General features: G+C 44.9%; 1 protein-coding gene across 6 annotated transcripts in view; it reads left to right on the top strand.

Annotated features, from left to right (window-relative positions):
• Positions 1-21,001, top strand: part of LOC124043258 (engulfment and cell motility protein 1-like) — a 224,797-nt gene that overhangs the window by 122,801 nt on the left and 80,995 nt on the right. For all 6 annotated transcript variants that reach the window (XM_046361639.1, XM_046361640.1, XM_046361641.1 and 3 more), the window contains 3 exons: positions 4,207-4,335; positions 6,260-6,364; positions 7,552-7,660. In XM_046361639.1, the coding sequence (XP_046217595.1) occupies positions 4,207-4,335; positions 6,260-6,364; positions 7,552-7,660 (343 nt within the window). The remainder of the gene's footprint in view (positions 1-4,206; positions 4,336-6,259; positions 6,365-7,551; positions 7,661-21,001) is intronic.

Here is a 21,001-nt window from a genome sequence, read left to right as displayed (position 1 = left end):
TAGCAGCTAGCTAGCTGTGAGATCCGGGAATGAATGTCCAGAGAGCAGTTGTAATCCAAGGACATGGAGAGAGAAATTGGTCCGGTATGTTCCCGAGCCGCGCTGCGCCGTACAAAACTGGCGATATATTTTCGAGCTAATGGATAGCTGATGACCACAAACCGTGGTTAGCTGAATACTAATGATTTGCCAGTAAAGAAGCTAACTAGCTTCTGAACTAGCTTCTGAACTAGCTTCTGGCTAGCTTCTGATTAGCTTCTGGCTAGCTTCTGGCAAGCTCCTGGCTAGCTCCTGGCTAGCTTCTGGTTAGTTTCTGGCTAGCTTCTTGGAGTTTCTGGCTAGCTTCTGGCTAGCTTCTTGGAGGATTGCAGATTTGAGGTAAATAATACTTATTTATAAATATAAATAGGTGAGGCGGGTTGCAGGAGAGTGTTTTGAAGATGAGTTGATGGAAAATAAAAAATAAAATGTATGTGAAAAAAAGTAGTAAATATATATATATATACAGGACACGACAAGACGAGGACAAAAGACGTCTGAACTGCTATGCCATCTCGGGACTGCATGTACCTAACTACTACATGTACACTACATGTACCTAACTACTACATGTACACTACATGTACCTAACTACTACATGTACACTACATGTACCTAACTACTACATGTACACTACATGTACCTAACTACTACATGTACACTACATGTACCTAACTACTACATGTACACTACATGTACCTAACTACTACATGTACACTACATGTACCTAACTACTACATGTACACTACATGTACCTAACTACTACATGTACACTACATGTACCTAACTACTACATGTACACTACATGTACCTAATTCAATGGAGAGCAAAGGAATTTCCAAAGTTAGCTATCCCTGAGACCGGTGTGGTAACTCGTATGTCTAAAGTTTAGTAATGATGTTAGGTACAGTGGGACTATTTGTAAAAGGGCTTTATAAATGAAAACAGCAATGTATCAACCTACGTGACATCAAAGAGGACCAACCAACTTTCTGGTAGAGAATGCAGTGATGACATCACAGAGGGCCAACAAACTTTCTGGTAGAGAATGCAGTGATGACATCACAGAGGGCCAACCAACTTTCTGGTAGAGGATGCAGTGATGACATCACAGAGGACCAACCAACTTTCTGGTAGAGGATGCACTGATGACATCACAGAGGACCAACCAACTTTCTGGTAGAGAATGCAGTGATGACATCACAGAGGGCCAACCAACTTTCTGGTAGAGGATGCAGTGATGACATCACAGAGGGCCAACCAACTTTCTGGTAGAGGATGCAGTGATGACATCAGAGGGCCAACCAACTTTCTGGTAGAGGATGCAGTGATGACATCACAGAGGACCAACCAACTTTCTGGTAGAGGATGCAGTGATGACATCACAGAGGGCCAACCAACTTTCTGGTAGAGGATGCAGTGATGACATCACAGAGGGCCAACCAACTTTCTGGTAGAGGATGCAGTGATGACATCACAGAGGGCCAACCAACTTTCTGGTAGAGGATGCAGTGATGAATACTAAAATTGTCACCCATAATAAAGGGCAGTGCGCTTTGATAAACGGCATCTAACGGCTTTAATGAAGTGGAAGCGAACTCATCAAGGTGCTTTTTAAATTACAGCTTTTCATCTATCTAGTTGCCCAGATATTTGTAAGCAGGGACACTATCAATATGAACAATGCAAAGTGCATATGCTTATTAAAATAATATTTTTATGCGCTCTAGAGAACATATATTTAGTTTTACCTGCATTTAGTACTAATTGCAGGTCAATAACACATGTCTGTAATACAATAAAGGCTGAGTGTAGTTCAGATAGAGCCTGGTCAACCGTGGGGGAAATATCATACACAACAGTGTACATCGGCATACAAGTGCAGGTTACAAGTTTTTATGGACAAGTCAATATTGTTATTGTAAACAGTAAAAAGTACAGGATGCAGAATCGACCCCTGCGGGACACCTTTCCTAATATCCAGGAAATCGGATTTAACACCATCAATAGATATATACTGAGTTCTATCTGTAAAGTCATTTTTAAAACAGTGACATGCAGCCTGGTCTTGGCCAATTGAGGAAAGCCTCTGAATTAACAGTGAGTGATCAACAGTATGGAAAGCCTCTGAATTAGCAGTGAGTGATCAACAGTATGGAAAGCCTCTGAATTAGCAGTGAGTGATCAACAGTATGGAAAGCCTCTGAATTTGCAGTGAGTGATCAACAGTATGGAAAGCCTCTGAATTAGCAGTGAGTGATCAACAGTATGTAAAGCCTCTGAATTAACAGTGAGTGATCAACAGTATGTAAAGCCTTTCAATTAACAGTGAGTGATCAACAGTATGTACAGGCTTTGAATTAACAGTGAGTGATCAACCGTATGTAAAGCCTTTGAATTAACAGTGAGTGATCAACAGTATGTAAAGCCTCTGAATTAGCAGTGAGTGATCAACAGTATGGAAAGCCTCTGAATTAGCAGTGAGTGATCAACAGTATGTAAAGCCTCTGAATTAGCAGTGAGTGATCAACAGTATGGAAAGCCTCTGAATTAGCAGTGAGTGATCAACAGTATGGAAAGCCTCTGAATTAGCAGTGAGTGATCAACAGTATGGAAAGCCTCTGAATTAGCAGTGAGTGATCAACAGTATGGAAAGCCTCTGAATTAGCAGTGAGTGATCAACAGTGGATGGAAAGCCTCTGAATTAGCAGTGAGTGATCAACAGCCTCTGAATTAGCAGTGATGGAAAGCCTCTGAATTAGCAGTGAGTGATCAACAGTATGGAAAGCCTCTGAATTAGCAGTGAGTGATCAACAGTATGGAAAGCCTCTGAATTAGCAGTGAGTGATCAACAGTATGGAAAGCCTCTGAATTAACAGTGAGTGATCAACAGTATGGATGGAAATCCTCTGAATTAACAGTGAGTGATCAACAGTATGGATGGAAAGCCTCTGAATTAACAGTGAGTGATCAACAGTATGGATGGATAGCCTCTGAATTAACAGTGAGTGATCAACAGTATGGATGGAAAGCCTCTGAATTAACAGTGAGTGATCAACAGTATGGATGGAAAGCCTCTGAATTAACAGTGAGTTATCAACAGTATGTAAAGCCTCTGAATTAGCAGTGAGTGATCAACAGTATGGAAAGCCTCTGAATTAGCAGTGAGTGATCAACAGTATTTAAAGCCTCTGAATTAGCAGTGAGTGATCAACAGTATGGAAAGCCTCTGAATTAGCAGTGAGTGATCAACAGTATGGAAAGCCAGTGAGTGATCAACAGTATGGATGGAAAGCCTCTAGCAGTGAATTAAGTGAGTGATGTATGGAAAGCCTCTGAATTAGCAGTTAGTGATCAACATTATTTAAAGCCTCTAAATAAGCAGTGAGTGATCAACAGTATGGAAAGCCTCTGAATTAGCAGTGAGTGATCAACAGTATGGAAAGCCTCTGAATTAGCAGTGAGTGATCAACAGTATGGAAAGCCTCTGAATTAGCAGTGAGTGATCAACAGTATGGAAAGCCTCTGAATTAGCAGTGAGTGATCAACAGTATGGAAAGCCTCTGAATTAGCAGTGAGTGATCAACAGTATGGAAAGCCTCTGAATTAGCAGTGAGTGATCAACAGTATGGAAAGCCTCTGAATTAGCAGTGAGTGATCAACAGTATGGATGGAAAGCCTCTGAATTAACAGTGAGTGATCAACAGTATGTAAAGCCTCTGAATTAACAGTGAGTGATCAACAGTATGGATGGAAAGTCTCTGAATTAACAGTAAGTGATCAACAGTATGTAAAGCCTTTGAATTAGCAGTTAGTGATCAACAGTATGTAAAGCCTCTGAATTAACAGTGAGTGATCAACAGCCTTTGACAGGTCAATGAAGCGGGCAGAACAACATTCCCTTTTATCCATACAGTTAACCACATAATTTATAACTAGGGATGTAGCAGAGATAGTGCTATGACCTGGATACTCATTACCAGTGATATCAAACATGTATATATTTTTGGTTCCAACCCCCCCGTTCTCTCTCTCTACCTGAGAAATACCAGTGAAAGTTCTCTGTAACAAACCACTTACTTTAGAATAATGCTTATGTTTTGTTACGTTTTCTTGTTTTTACTGTGTATTTATATCCGAATGCTTTTTCCTCTTATGTCTACCTAGGCCCAAAGAGACATCATCTTTGAGCTGCGCAGAATTGCGTTCGACGTGGAGTGTGAGCCGAACAACAGTGGCAGCATCGAGAAGAGGAAGTCCATGTACACCCGGGACTACAAGAAGCTGGGCTTCATTGTAAGTCACACACACACACAAACATCTGCAAAACTGGGCCTCATTATACATCACAAGAAAAATGTTTGAGCCTCTGCATCCCCAAAACGTCCGCTGTTGGACTTAGATTTTGATGTCGGTATAGGAGACCCATAGGCAAGACATGTTCTTCAGTAGTGGAGCTCTTTTATTTATTTATTTATTTTTAACTAGTAGGGAGAGGACTGGGACACTGTCAGATAAGGGGATGGCATGGCAGCTGAATCCAGCCCTGTGTATGTGTGGCGTGATACCCAACTACACACACAGACACACGCTAACCCTCTGGCTTTACAGCCTTACAGACAGTACCCACACACAGGACTGCAGCAGAATGCAGCTATGCTAAATGGCGTATTCACACAAACAGCTACCGCAGGGTGGAGATGGAGAAAGAAAACAAGCCCCCTCCCTGAGTACTGTTGTTAATTGGTTTAGAAGATGACATGTTGCTCTGTGCTGCCTCGCTGTGTCTGGAAGGAGGAAGTGTGGCCCCCATGAGAGCTCTCTCTGCTCTCTCTCTCTCTCTCTCTCTCTGTCTCTGTCTCTCTCTGTCTCTGTCTCTCTCTCTCTCTCTCTCTCTCTCTCTCTCTCTCTCTCTCTCTCTCTCTGTCTCTCTCTGTCTCTCTCTGTCTCTCTCTGTCTCTCTCTGTCTCTCTCTGTCTCTCTCTGTCTCTCTCTGTCTCTCTCTGTCTCTCTCTGTCTCTCTCTGTCTCTGTCTCTTTCTATGTCTCTGTGTCTCTGTGTGTGAAGTTTATGAGCTGTGGCATATCGCTGTCTTATCCATGGTGAGGGGGAACTAAGCCCATCATTTCCTCTCTAAGTCCCTGAACTGTTAGGGGCTTGGCAGCTCGCTAAGACCCAAGTCACTCTGCTACGCTGCTGTGTGCTGCCCTAAGATAAGGCCTGACTTCATCTCTCCAGTGGTGTGGAAGACCCTGAAAATATCCCTCTGACTTTACAGGCTCGTACTCACATGCAAGCACACACACACACACAGTGTGAGGAAGAACAGCACAGTGTGAAGGTGGCTAGATGCAGTTGATCTAGTGCTGTATCTAGAGGGCAGTAGTCTGTGAGATTCTATTAGTCTCCCAGGTAGACGGGGATCTTAGAGAGAACATGCTTATTTGGACTTGGTGAGGGAATTGTTAAAGGTTGTGGTTCTTCCTTTGGTCTTTCAGGAACAGTTACACAGCTGGATCTCTGGGACTCCTCCATGTTACTCTCACTCTCTCTCCTTGTCATCTCTCTATGTCCTCCATTCACTCAGACAAGTTAGCATGCTGATGGAGAATAGAGATCAAATTAGTCTCCCAATCAACCTTGTGTCTTATTCAGACTTGTCCTAGTCTTGTTTGTCTGATGACTCACCTCTCTCTCTCCTCTCTACCTCTCTCTCTCCTCTCTACTTCTCTCTCCTCTCTACCTCTCTCTCTCCTCTCTACTTCTCTCTCCTCTCTACCCCTCTCTACCTCCTCTCTACCTCTCTCTCTCCTCTCTACCTCTCTCTCTCTCTCTCTCTGCCCTCTCTTTTTTTCTCTCTCTCTCTCTCTCTCTCTCTCTCTCTCTCTCTCTCTCTCTCTCTCTCTCTCTCTCTCTCTCTCTCTCTCTCTCTCTCTCTCTCTCTCTCTCTCTCCTCTCTCTCTCTCTCTCCTCTCTACCTCTCTCTCCTCTCTACCTCTCTCTCTCCTCTCTCTGCTGTCTTTCTTCTCTCTCTCCTCTCTCTCTCTCTCTCTCTCACTGTCTCTCTCTGCCCTCTCTTCCCTCTCTCTCTACCTCTCACTGTCTCTCTGCCCTCTCTTCCCTCTCTCTCTACCTCTCTCTGTCTCTCTCTGCCCTCTCTTTCCCCTCTCTACCTCTCTCTCTCCTCTCTCTCTTTCTCTCTCTCTCATATATATATTAGAACCATGTGAACCCTGCTATGGACTTCACTCAGATTCCTCCTGGGATGCTGGCTCTGGATAACATGCTGTACTTCGCCAGACACCACCAGGATGCCTACATCAGGGTTAGTAGCTCTAACATACACACAGGCACACACACGCGCACACCCACACGCACACAATTCCTTTTGGTTTCCTTAGAGTCCATTACTTTGTGTCTAGTGTTCCTCTGCAGTGCCTTCTGCCGACCTAAACTCTCCACATCACACACACACACACACACACACACACACACACACACACACACACACACACACACACACACACACACACACACACACACACACACACACACACACACACACACACACACACACACACACACACACACACACACACACACACACACACACACACACACACACACACACACACACTGTCTAAACACACACTCTCACTCCCTGGCCCATCCCTCACTCCATAGATTCACTGGGCTCTGACCAAACAGTCTGTCTGATGAAACACAATGCCAATATGTAGCCTTGGAATTCAGTCAAGCCAATACTATAGCATATGGCTATGTCCTCCTAATATAAAACCTAATACACAGGCCGGCCCATCCCTCTCCCCAGCCTGCTGCTGTGACGAAACATGGCCAGCAATTCCCCAAATTAAACTGTCACCACGGCGATGATAAGGATGCTAATGTTTTCCAGTATGGACTTGTCGCTGCGGCAATGTTATAATTGGAGTGGATTTTTGGACATGGAGAATTGATTTATGAATTAAACACGCTGTGTACAAGCGCACCAGTTAAGGCTCAAACAAGGTTCAAATGGATAATAGAGGCTTCTGTAATGGTTACGTACAAGGAAAGACATCTTGATCTAATAAAGTCATTACATTTGTGGTAGATAACATTCAGTATAATGTGCTGTACTTAATAATAACTAGAATCTAATCTCTGGATGAATTACGATGGTACCATAGAGATGGGATAATCAACAACAAAAAAACTGTTTTTCCCAGTTTTCTGTCCCACTGGTGACCTTCTGCTGTCTCTGCTTTCCCTGTCCTGCTCCGCCTCTCCAAATTAATCATCTTGGTCAACTTTGACTTCAAAGTGTGTGTTTACCTGGATTAATGGGTCAAGGGTCATATGGTTTGAGTTCGTTACCAGCCCTGGTGGAGACGTCTATTTGTGTCTGTCTCTGTGACTGTCCGTCTGTGCCTGGTGGCTGTTAAACACTTTTATGACAAACGTATTTGCAAAAACGTTGGTGGATTGAGTGACTTTCTGTCCCTATTACAGATTGTTCTGGAAAACAGCAGTCGTGAGGACAAGCACGAGTGTCCGTTCGGCCGCAGCAGCATCGAGCTGACCAAGATGCTGTGTGAGACCCTTAAAGTGGGAGAGCTGCGTGAGTCTTTACTGATGTTAACTATCCTCACCTCATTGTTCCTATTAGATCATATTGTGCTTGTAGGATCATATTCACTAGGAACAAAACTACTTGAAATTGTCCAATAACAGACTATTGTTTTTGTAGCTACAGTGCAAAATGTTTTTCTAGGGTGTGCACTCATGAATACAACCCTGATTTACTGACAATGGTGTTCTGTAGATGGTATGGGTGCTGAGCAGTGGAGGCTGGTGAAAGAATCTATAGGAGGATGGACTCATTGTAATGGCAGGAATGGAATTAATGTAACAGAGTAAAACTACATGCCCATGTGTTTGAAACCGTTCCATGAATTCCATTCCAGCCATTACAATGAGCCCGTCCTCCTATAGCTCCTCCCACCAACCTCCTCTGGTGCGGAGTACCCGACAATATCTGTGTACAAATGTAAGAATTCAAACTAGGTGATGCACAGAATCTGTTTTTCTATTGGTTAGCCACATTATGTTGCCCTCTGAATACAAACAATCAACAAAACACCAAAGAAAGAAACATATAAGTAGCATAGTACCAGGTGGTTTTCTCTGTGTTCACATTCTGCCTCATATAAGTAGAATAGTACCAGGAGGTTTTCTCTGTGTTCACATTCTGCCTCATATAAGTAGCATAGTACCAGGAGGTTTTCTCTGTGTTCACATTCTGCCTCATATAAGTAGCATAGTACCAGGAGGTTTTCTCTGTGTTCACATTCTGCCTCATATAAGTAGAATAGTACCAGGAGGTTTTCTCTGTGTTCACATTCTGCCTCATATAAGTAGAATAGTACCAGGAGGTTTTCTCTGTGTTCACATTCTGCCTCAGTAGAATAGTAGCATAGTCTGCCTCATATAAGTAGAATAGGAGGTTTTCTCTGTGTTCACATTCTGCCTCATATAAGTAGAATAGTACCAGGAGGTTTTCTCTGTGTTCACATTCTGCCTCATATAAGTAGAATAGTACCAGGAGGTTTTCTCTGTGTTCACATTCTGCCTCATATAAGTAGCATAGTACCAGGAGGTTTTCTCTGTGTTCACATTCTGCCTCATATAAGTAGAATAGTACCAGGAGGTTTTCTCTGTGTTCACATTCTGCCTCATATAAGTAGAATAGTACCAGGAGGTTTTCTCTGTGTTCACATTCTGCCTCATATAAGTAGAATAGTACCAGGAGGTTTTCTCTGTGTTCACATTCTGCCTCATATAAGTAGCATAGTACCAGGAGGTTTTCTCTGTGTTCACATTCTGCCTCATATAAGTAGCATAGTACCAGGAGGTTTTCTGTGTTCACATTCTGCCTCATATAAGTAGCATAGTGCCAGGAGGTTTTCTCTGTGTTCACATTCTGGAGAATAGTTTTCTCTGTGTTCACATTCTGCCTCATATAAGTAGAATAGTACCAGGAGGTTTTCTCTGTGTTCACATTCTGCCTCATATAAGTAGCATAGTACCAGGTGGTTTTCTGTGTTCACATTCTGCCTCATATAAGTAGAATAGTACCAGGAGGTTTTCTCTGTGTTCACATTCTGCCTCATATAAGTAGAATAGTACCAGGAGGTTTTCTCTGTGTTCACATTCTGCCTCATATAAGTAGAATAGTACCAGGAGGTTTTCTCTGTGTTCACATTCTGCCTCATATAAGTAGCATAGTACCAGGAGGTTTTCTCTGTGTTCACATTCTGCCTCATATAAGTAGCATAGTACCAGGAGGTTTTCTCTGTGTTCACATTCTGCCTCATATAAGTAGCATAGTACCAGGAGGTTTTCTCTGTGTTCACATTCTGCCTCATATAAGTAGAATAGTACCAGGAGGTTTTCTGTGTTCACATTCTGCCTCATATAAGTAGCATAGTACCAGGAGGTTTTCTCTGTGTTCACATTCTGCCTCATATAAGTAGCATAGTACCAGGAGGTTTTCTCTGTGTTCACATTCTGCCTCATATAAGTAGCATAGTACCAGGAGGTTTTCTCTGTGTTCACATTCTGCCTCAAATAAGTAGCATAGTACCAGGAGGTTTTCTCTGTGTTCACATTCTGCCTCATATAAGTAGCATAGTACCAGGAGGTTTTCTCTGTGTTCACATTCTGCCTCATATAAGTAGAATAGTACCAGGAGGTTTTCTCTGTGTTCACATTCTGCCTCATATAAGTAGCATAGTACCAGGAGGTTTACTCTGTGTTCACATTCTGCCTCATGATTTCCAAATCTGATTAGTTAGTACTTAGTGCTCCCAATTTTAGCTCCAATAGCTCTCAATACTAAAGTGTGTGAGACTCATCGAGAGCAGCTCTCACCATTGACTTTTAACCCTATTGAGTGTTAGTGGAGGAATGCGATGTGGAGGGCACTTTGATGTACGAGGGTTAAAAGCATCATCGCTGTCTCTTTTCACATTAAGCCCAGCCATTCAGACAGAGAAATAACCTCCAGAGCATTTTTTACCGTGAACTCTGTCTCCTGCAGTGAAGATAAAAGGAGCCATTATACTTTGTAATTGTGCTGGAGTTCATCAATTAGTGACGAAGTAAGTAGGCTTCAAGTGTGCCCTATTCCGCCTCCTAATAGACAGTCTCTCTCTGGGACTGGCACTGCTCAGGGGGAGAAGAGCTGGGCACTCTCCTTATTGCATCATATAGGGCCGAATAAGAGCCCTATCAGCTAACTTCATTGTAGTGGGATGGGAAGGTTGTAAATGTAGCCTACCTAAATAAGTTAAAGCTAGATTTAGAAGTGATGCCTATACTGCTTTAAGAAAAAGATACCACTTTTTGTAAGGAACTGTGATGCATTGAAGAACTGATTAACACGTATGGTTAGGAAATACTTTTTCTCTCTGCATTGGTATCCAAAACCTTTGCAATTAAACTCAAACCCTGAAGCCTATATCCTATCTCTGATTTCATTTTTGGTATTCATGTCAGCTTTGACCGTGACTCATGCATGGTTCTGGCTAATCTGTGATAGCACTCTAACTCCAGTACCCATCATGCTCTGGAGCAGGGGTTCCCAACTCCGGTCCTCCAGTACCCCCACACTATATATTTTTGTTGTGGCCCCAGGCAAGCACACCTGATTCAACTAATCATCAAGCCCTCCATGAGATGAATCAGGTGTATTTGTCCAGGACTACAACAATTTGTTAAGGGGAACTGGAGGACTGGAGTTGGGAAAACACTGCTTATAGGGAATAGAGCCACCATTAATATTGATGACCATGGAAGGGTCAGACACGGTATGCACTATGCCACAGTGTGTAGCAGGGTTGAGAGTCAATTCCATTTCAAGTCAGTCATTTCAGGAGGTCAATGGCAATTTTCAATTGATTAATAGATTTTCAATCCTATCAGTTGATAACTGCCATTCATCTTCAATGAGGAGCTTTATCCAATGCCTAAATGTAATTCAGTTAGCTGTGTGTTGAGGGGTTAGGCAGTGACCCCAGAGCCCCTAGGCGTGACCCTACCCTCTCTCTCCTTCTGTCTGGAGATAGGCTCCAATGGTCTGTGTCTGACAGGCCAATTTGTCTGCCCCCCCATCACTGTTTTCCCACCTAACACACACACACACACACACTGTCTGTCCCCTTGCCCCTATTCTTCTGTCTGCTCTGTCTCCACTCTGTTCACCCCCCCTCACTGTCTGTCCCCCTGCCCCTTTTTTCTCACTCTGTCCTCATGCCCCCTTCACTGTCTCCCCTGCCCCCTTCTCTCACTCTGTCCCCATGCCCCCCTCTCTCACTGTCTGTCTCCCCAGGCATTTACAATAAAACATTTTATTAGTAACAAGATGACAACATAGAATTTAGCATCATGTCTTGATTCAAAGTCTAAATGCAAACCAACAAAGAGAAGCGTAGCACTTTAAAGAGTCATTATGACACTTGGAGTTGCAGTCTGTATAACTCAACAGAGCATCCAAGCATCTGGACGTTTGGGGGAAATGGAAAAATGTCGTTTTAACATTCACAAATCAAAGTTATTATAGGAAAGGAGGGAGGACAGGATAGGTAAAGGTCGTTAGATAAATCCATTCTGAGCCATGCCCTGCAGCCCTTTAAATGATTTAAAAGTGCAAGGGCAGAGAAACTGACGCAACCCTCCACTCAGACACCAAAGCTTCATTAAATGAACTGGGAAATGGAAGCAGTGGCACAGTTCTTCATTAAATAGTAATGGTCTGCCTTTAAAAAAAACATCATAATATGAAAAACCGAAACCCCCGGTGATAGAGTGGAGGAGAAAGTAGTGTTCAAAGCTCCCTCTCTTCACACATCCATTTGCTGGATAAAAATAGAAAGACGATAAGGAATTAATCTCGGTGCCAACCGTAACAATTTTTTTCTTGGATCATTTACTTTAGTTTGCCGATTTGAAATGCCAATAAACCTCTGGTGGGCCTTGGACTTCTTAATTCCCCATCTACCCAGACAAATCACACACAACAGGATTCTGGGAATGCTTGAGGCATCTTTTGGCCTTTCTAGTCTATTTTCTGTATCCCCCCACTATCCACTCTATCCCACCACTATCCACTCTATCCCTCCACTATCCACTCTATCCCTCCACTATCCACTCTATCCCTCCACTATCCACTCTATCCCTCCACTATCCACTCTATCCCTCCACTATCCACTCTATCCCTCCACTATCCACTCTATCCACTATCCACTATCCCACTCTATATCTCCACTATCCCTCCACTATCCACTCTATCCCACTATCCCATCTATATCTCCACTATCCCCACACTATCCACTCTATCCCTCCACTATCCACTCTACATCTCCACTATCCCTCCACTATCCCCTCTATCCCTCCACTATCAACCCTCCACTATCCTCTCTATCGCTCCACTATCCACTCTATCCCTCCACTATCCACTCTACATCTCCACTATCCCCTTTATCCCTCCTCTATCCACTCTATCCCTCCACTATCCATCCACTCTCTCCACATCTCCACTATCCCTCCACTATCCCCTCTATCTCTATCCCTCCACTATATCCCTCTATATCTCCACTATCCACTATCCACTCTATCCCTCCACTATCCACTCTATCCCTCCACTATCCCTCCATCCATCTCTACATCTCCACTATCCCCTTTATCCCTCCACTATCCCCTCTATCCCCTCATCATCCACTATCCCTCTATCCCTCCACTATCCCCTCTATCCCATCCACTATCCCTCTATCCTCTCCACTATCACCTCTATCCCTCCACTATCCATCCCTCCACTATCCACATCCCTCTATCCACTATCCCTCCCTCCACTATCTATCCCTCCACTATCCCTCCACTATCCCCTCTATCCCTCCCCTCTATCCCTCCACTATCCCTCTATCTCTCCACTATCCCCTCTATCCCTCCACTATCCACTCTATCCCTCCACTATCCACTCTACATCTCCACTATCCCCACACTATCCCACCATTATCCTTCTATCCCTCCACTATCCACTCTATCCCTCCACTATCCCCTCTATCCATCCACTATCCCCTCTATCTCCACTATCCCCTCTATATCTCCACTATCCCCTCTATATCTCCACTATCCACTCTATATCTCCACTGTCCCCTCTATATCTTCACTATCGCCTCTATATCTTCACTATCCCCTCTATATCTTCACTATCCCCTCTATCCCTCCACTATCCCCTCTATATCTGCACTATCCCTCCACTATCCCCCCTATATCCCTCCACTATCACTATCCACTATCCACACTATCTCCACTATCTATCCCTCTATATCTCCACTATCCCTCCACTATCCTCCTCTATCCCTCCACTATCCACTCTAACCCTCCACTATCCCCTCTAACCCTCCACTATCCCACTATCCCTCTATCCTCTCACTATCCCTCCACTATCCCCTCCCTATATCTCCACTATCCCTCCACTATCACTCCACTATCCACACTATCCCACTATCCCCTCTATATCTCCACTATCCCTCCACTATCCCCTCTATCCCTCCACTATCCACTCTAACCCTCCACTATCCCCTCTAACCCTCCACTATCCACTCTATCCCTCCACTATCTCCTCTATATCTGAACTATCCCCACACTATCCCACTATCCCTCCATTATCCTTCTATCCCTTCACTATCCCCTCTATATCTCCACTATCCCCTCTATCTCCACTATCGCTCCACTATACCTCTATCCCTCCACTATCCCCCCTATATCTCCACTATCCCTCCCCTATCCACTCTATCCCTCCACTATCCACTCTATCCCACTATCCCCACTATCCACTCTATCCCTCCACTATCCCCTCTAATCCCTCCACCTCCACTATCCACTCTATCCCTCCTAAATCCCCTCCACTATATCTCCACTATCCCCTCTATCCCTCCCTCCACTATCCACTCTATCCTCTCCACTTTCCCCCTCTATCCCTCCACTATCCATCCCTCTATCCCTCCACTATCCCCCCTCTATCCCTCCACTATCTCCACTCTCTGTCCCTCCCTCCACTATCCACTCTATCCCTCCACTTATCCCCTCTATCCCTCCACTATCCACTCTATCCCTCCACTATCCACTCTATCCCTCCACTATCTATCCCTCCCTCCACTATCCCTTCTATCTCCACTATCCCCTCTATCTCCATCTATCCCTCCACTATCCCTTCTATCTCCACTATCCCTCATCTATCTATTACATTTACATTTAAGTCATTTAGCAGACGCTCTTATCCAGAGCGACTTACAAATTGGTGCATTCACCTTATGACATCCAGTGGAGCACTATCCCCTCTATCCCTCCAATATCCACTCTATATCTTCACTATCCCTCCACTATCCCTCTATAAATCCACTATCCCCTCTATCCCTCCACTATATCCCTATCCACCTATCCACTCTATCCCTCCACTATCTATCCCTCTATATCTCCACTATCCCCTCTATCCCTTCACTATCCTCTCTATCCCTCCACTATCCCTCTCCTCTATCTTCACTATCCCTCCACTATCCCCCCTATTTCTCCAATATCCCTCCACTATCCCTCCACTCATCCACTCCATCCCTCCACTATCCAATCTATCCCTCCACTATATCCCCTGTCCCTCCACTATCCCCCCTCTATCCCTCCACTATCCACTCTATCTCCACTATCCACTCTAACCCTCCATCCCTCCATCCACTCTAATCCCTCCACCATCCACTCTATCCCTCCACTATCCACTCTATCCCTCCACTATCCACTCTATCCCTCCACTCCACTCTATCCCTCCACTATCCCTCTATCCCTCCACTATTCCCCTCTATCCCTCCACTATCCACTCTATCCCTCCACTATCCACTCTATCCCTCCACTATCCCTTCTATCTCCACTATCCCCTCTATATCTCCATTATTACATTTACATTTAATCCCTCCAGACGCTCTATCCCTCCAATATCCCTCTTCCTCCATTATCCCTCCAATCCCTCTATCCCTCCACTGGTCCATCCCACCACTATCACTCTTATGACATCCAGTGGAGCACTATCCCTCTATCCCTCCAATATCCACTCTATCCCTCCACTATATCTTCACTATCCCTCCACTATCCCTCTATAAATCCACTATCCCTCTATCCCTCCACTATCCACTCTATTATCCCTCCATCCCTCCACATCCACTCTATCCCTCCACTATATCCCTCTATATCTCCACTATCCCCTATCCCTCTTCTATTCCACTATCCTCTCTATATCTCTCACTATATCTTCACTATCCCTCCACTATCCCCCTATTTCTCCAATATCCCTCCACTATCCCTCCACCATCCACTCCATCCCTCCACTATCCAATCTATCCCTCCACTATCCCCTCTGTCCCTCCACTATCCCCTCTATATCTCCACTATCCACTCTAACCCTCCACCATCCACTCTAACCCTCCACCATCCACTCTATCCCTCCACTATCCACTCTATCCCTCCACTATCCACTCTATCCACTCCACCATCCACTCTATCCCTCCACTATCCACTCTATCCCTCCACCATCCCTCTATCCCTCCACTATCCCCTCTATCCCTCCACTATCCCCTCCTCCACTATCCATCCACCATCCACTCTATCCCTCCACTATCCACTCTATCCCTCCACTATCCACTCTATCCCTCCACTATCCACTCTATCCCTCCACTATCCACTCTATCCCTCCACTATCCAATCTATCCCTATCCCTATCCACTATCCCTCCACTATCCACTCTATCCCTCCACTATCCCTCTATCCCTCCACTATCCCTCTATCCCTCCACTATCTATCCCTCTATCCCTCCACTATCCTATCCCTCCATCCAATCTATGTCTCCACTATATCCACTATCCCTCTATCCCTCCAATATCCACTCTATCCCTCCACTATATCCCTCTATCCCTTCACTATCCCCTCTATCCCTCCACTATCCCCCTTTATCTCATCCCTATCCCTCTATCCCTCCACTATCTCACTATCCCCTCTATCCCTCCACTATCCATCTACTATCCCTCCACTATCCCCTCCCAATATCCCTCTATCCCTCCACTATCCCCTCTATCCCTCCACTATCCCTCTCCCTTTCCCTTCACTATCCCTCCACTATGCCTCCACTATCCCCTCCCCCGATCCACTCTATCTCCTCTATCCCTCAACTATCCCTCTATCCCTCCATTATTCCCTCTATATCTCCACTATCCCTCTATCCCCCCACTATCTATCCCTCCACTATCTATATCTACACTATCCCTTCACTATCCCATCTATCCCTCCACTATTCACTCCATCCTTCCACTATCCCCTCTATCTCCACTATCCTATCCTTCTCCACACTATCCCTCTATATCCACTCTATATCTTCACTATCCCTCCACTATCCCTCTATAAATCCACTATCCCCTCTACTCTATCTCCACTATCCCTCCACTATCCCTCTATCCCTCCACTATCTATCCCTCCACTATACTCTATCCACTCCACTATCCCCTCTATATCCCTCCACTATCCCTCTGTCCCTCCACTATCCCTCTATATCCACTATCCACTCGATCTCTCCACCATCCACTCTATCCCTCCACTATCCACTCTATCCCTCCACTATCCACTCTATCCCTCCACTATCCACTATATCCCTCCACCATCCACTCTATCCCTCCACTATCCACTCTATCCCTCCACTATCCACTCTATCCCTCCACTATCCACTATATCCCTCCACCATCCACTCTATCCCTCCACTATCCAATCTATCCCTCCACTATCCACTCTATCCCTCCACTATCTCCCTCTATCCCTCCACTATCCCTATCCCTCCACTATCTATCCCTCCACTATCCCTCCACTATCCACTCTATCCACTCCACTATCCACTCTATCCCTCCACTATCCAATCTATCCCTCCACTATCCCTCCACTATCCACTCTATCCCTCTACTATCCAATCTATCCTTCCACCATCCACTCTATCCCTCCACTATCCACTCTATCCCTCCACCATCCACTCTATCCCTCCACTATCCAATCTATCCCTCCACTATCCTCTATCCCTCCTCTATCCCTCCACTATATCCAATCTATCCCTCCACTATCCACTCTATCCCTCCACTCTATCCCTCCACTATCCACTCTATCCCTCCACTATCCAATCTATCCCTCCACTATCCACTCTGTCCCTCCACCATCCCCTCTGTCCCTCCACTATCCACTCTATCCCTCCACTATCCCCTCTGTCCCTCCACTATCCCCTCTATATCTCCACTATCCCTCCACCATCCACACTATCCCCTCTGTCCCTCCACTATCCCCTCTATATCTCCACTATCCCTCCACCATCCACTCTATTCCTCCACCATCCACTCTATCCCCCCACTATCCCCTCTGTCCCTCCACTATCCCCTCTATATCTCCACTATCCCTCCACTATCCAATCTATCCCTCCACTATCCAATTTATCCCTCCACTATCCACTCTATCCCTCCACTATCCACTCTATCCCCTCTCTACTATCCCTCTATCCCTCCACATCCCTATCTATCCCTCCACTATCCACTCTATCCCTCCACTACTATCCCCTCTATCCCTACCACTATCCACTCTATCCCTCATCTATCCACTCTATCCCTCCACTCTCCACTCTACCCCTCCACTATCAACTCTATATCTCCACTATCCCTCCACTATCCCACTATCCCTCTATCCCTCCACTATCCCCTCTGTCTCCACTATCCCCATCCACTATCCACTCTATCCCTCCACTATCCCCTCTATCCCTCCACTATCCCCTCTATCCCTCCACTATCCCCTCTATATCTCCACTATCCACTCTATCCCTCCACTATCTACTCTATCCCTCCACTATCCCCTCAAAATCCACGATCTCTATCACTCTATCCCTCCACTATCCCCTCTATCCCTCCACTATCCCCTCAAAATCCACGATCTACTCTATCCCTCCACTATCCCCTCTATCCCTCCACTATCCACTCTATATCTCCACTATCCCTCCACTATCCACTCTATATCTCCACTATCCCTTCACTATCCCCTCCAAATGCACTATCCCCTCTATCCCTCCACTATCCCCTCTATCCCTCCACTATCCCTCCACTGTCCCTCTATCCCTCCACTATCCCTCTATTCTTCTACTACCCCTCCACTATCCCGTCCCACTGTTTTATAGAGCAATCTCCCCAAAGTGCACTACTTTTGACCAGGATCCATAGGGCACTCGTCAAGTGCACTAGAGGGAATAGGGTCTCATTTGAGACACATCCCATGGTGTATACCTTGAGGTCATTGTAGCCTACTAACCTTTAAATAGGGTGCTGTGTCTTAAAATTCTCCCTCTTACACAACAACAACAGAGCAGATTGCTGGATCAGAGATTCAGTCTGAAAGACGCAGGGCAATGTGGGACATACACAGGTCAACAGATCGGTTTGAAAAAAAGGTTTTCTGTTTCCCCGGGAACGTAGGCGAGCGGACGGCGGCAGGCAGCAGCGGTGGCACTCTGCATTCCACTTGAACTTTTCAGTTCGACCCAAGGTTCAATAACCGCCACAGCCGCAACCATAAATAGATACTGTTTTGACATTTCCCTGGTTTGTATTTATATATTTTTATGCAGAAGTGGGAATAGAGGGCTGGGAGTGGAGAGGAATGGAGGGGGCTTGTTTGTGCGATCTGCCTAGCTGGCTGTGTGTGTGTCACTGTGCTGCTTGGCTCTGCACATTAATCATGTCCCCGTCCAGTTGTCCTGAGTCCCCTCCCATCTGACACCCCTCCACCCCCCTTCCTCTCCAACAGCCCACTGCAGAGCTTAAAAGATTTATCGTCTCCAGCCCAGCATGTTTCCCCAGAACAGGCTCACTCATTCATTCACTCACTGGGCAGGTCTCAGGCGTACCATGTCCTTCTGCATACCTGTCTCTAGGCAGGGATGCTGCTATCCAAATCTGTGATGTCAGGTTTGTCTGACTGTTTGGAATTGAGTGATGTCATCAGCTGTTACCTGTGGGAGGTTGTTGTTCCCTCTGAGGCTCCTCTCTGCTGTGGCGGCCAATCAACATTTTCTGAAGATTTACAGTGACTACGTTTTCCACTCTGATCTAAAGTGACTTGACAGGTGAAGGAAATACTATCTAATCCCATCCACTCTATAATATATGCCATTTCGCAGATGATTTTATCCAAAGCCACTTAGTCATGTGTGCATACGTTTTACGTTTGAGTGGCACTTATGAGTAGGACCAGAGTTTTGCCTTACTATTTTAAATGTCTATAAGAAACACTGGGTCTTAGTTATAGCCCACAGCTATAGCACCAGGATATTCCTGGTAAGGTCAGTGAGGAAAACTCCTGGAGATGGATAATGAATGGAAGGCGCCAGGGTAAAGAACTCCACTTTACACTTTTGAGATGGAGCCCATCTACAATGAGTATAGATAGCTCTTCCCTGGGCTGAAAACAAGCAGCCATTTGAGAAAACAGCGAGCACATACGCAAGCATGGGTTGCTCCTACCGACTGCTAATGCAGTGAAATCAAGTACAAAATCAAATAAGACAGGAAAGGCTTGTTCTCAGATTCCTCTCCTACTGTGTGCTCTCTCCTCCGCTCGGTTAACCAAACACGCAGACAAAAGGCTTGATGTAGATTAGATGCATTGTAATGATGAGATTGCTCCGACGTCTGTTTTTGTGCAGAGTTTTTCGGGGCAGGAAATAGATGATTGCTTTGTGTGTGTGTGTGTGTGTGTGTGTGTGTGTGTGTGTGTGTGTGACAGAAGAAGAATCCGAGTTTGTTTGTTATGTCCGGCGGCAGCTCTGGGAAGTATAATGTAAGAGATGTGTTTTTATTTGCATAAGCATAATTCAATTTCTCTGTGCCTCTGTATTTGGGAGAGCATTGTCTCATAAGGAATGCATGTGGGTTTATTTACAGAATAAGAATAATGACTTTTCTTTGGCTACTTCTCTCTGTATTGGACAGGGCTGTGTGATTTAGAATGGATGTGCGTGTTCCTTCATGTAGGAGTAATTAGATGTTTTTTCACATATGTATTCCAGCAAAGCTGTTAGGTGTGGAGTAATTAGATGCATTTTCACATCTGTATTCCAGCAGAGCTGTTAGGTGTGGAGTAATTAGATGCATTTTCACATCTGTATTCCAGCAGAGCTGTTAGGTGTGGAGTAATTAGATGCATTTTCACATCTGTATTCCAGCAGAGCTGTTAGGTGTGGAATAATTAGATGTACACTACCGTTCAAAAGTTTGGGGTCACTTAGAAATTTCCTTGTTTTTGAAAGAAAAGCAAATTTGTTGGCCGTTAAAATAACATCAAATGGATGATCAGAAACACAGTGTAGACATTGTTAATGTTGTAAATGACTAATGCAGTTGTAAATGGCTGACTTTTAATGGAATATCTACATGGGCGAGAGGCACATTATCAGCAACCATCACTCCTGTGTTCCAATGGCACGTTGTGTTAGATTTTAAAGGGCTAAATGATCATTAGGAAACCATTTTGCAATTATGTTAGCACAGCTGAAAACTGTTGGGGCCAGAAACAAAGAACATTCTTCTGAACTATTTTTGTTCTGAGAAATGAAGGCTATTCCATGCGAGAAATTGCCAAGAATCTGAAGATCTCTAACAGCGCTGTGTACTACTCCCTTCACAATACTGCGCAAACTGGCCCTAACCAGAATAGAAAGAGCAGTGGGAGGCCCCGGTGCACAACTGAGCAAAAGGACAAGAACATTAGAGTGTCTAGTTTGAGAAACAGACACCTCACAAGTCTTCAACCGGCAGCTTCATTAAATAGTACCCGCAAAACACCAGTC

The sequence above is a fragment of the Oncorhynchus gorbuscha genome, linkage group LG09 (assembly GCF_021184085.1).
Source record: "Oncorhynchus gorbuscha isolate QuinsamMale2020 ecotype Even-year linkage group LG09, OgorEven_v1.0, whole genome shotgun sequence".
NCBI classification, from domain to species: Eukaryota; Metazoa; Chordata; class Actinopteri; order Salmoniformes; family Salmonidae; genus Oncorhynchus; species Oncorhynchus gorbuscha.
The sequence above is the reverse complement of the archived record's forward strand: the minus strand, read 5'-3'. Positions and strand labels throughout refer to the sequence as shown.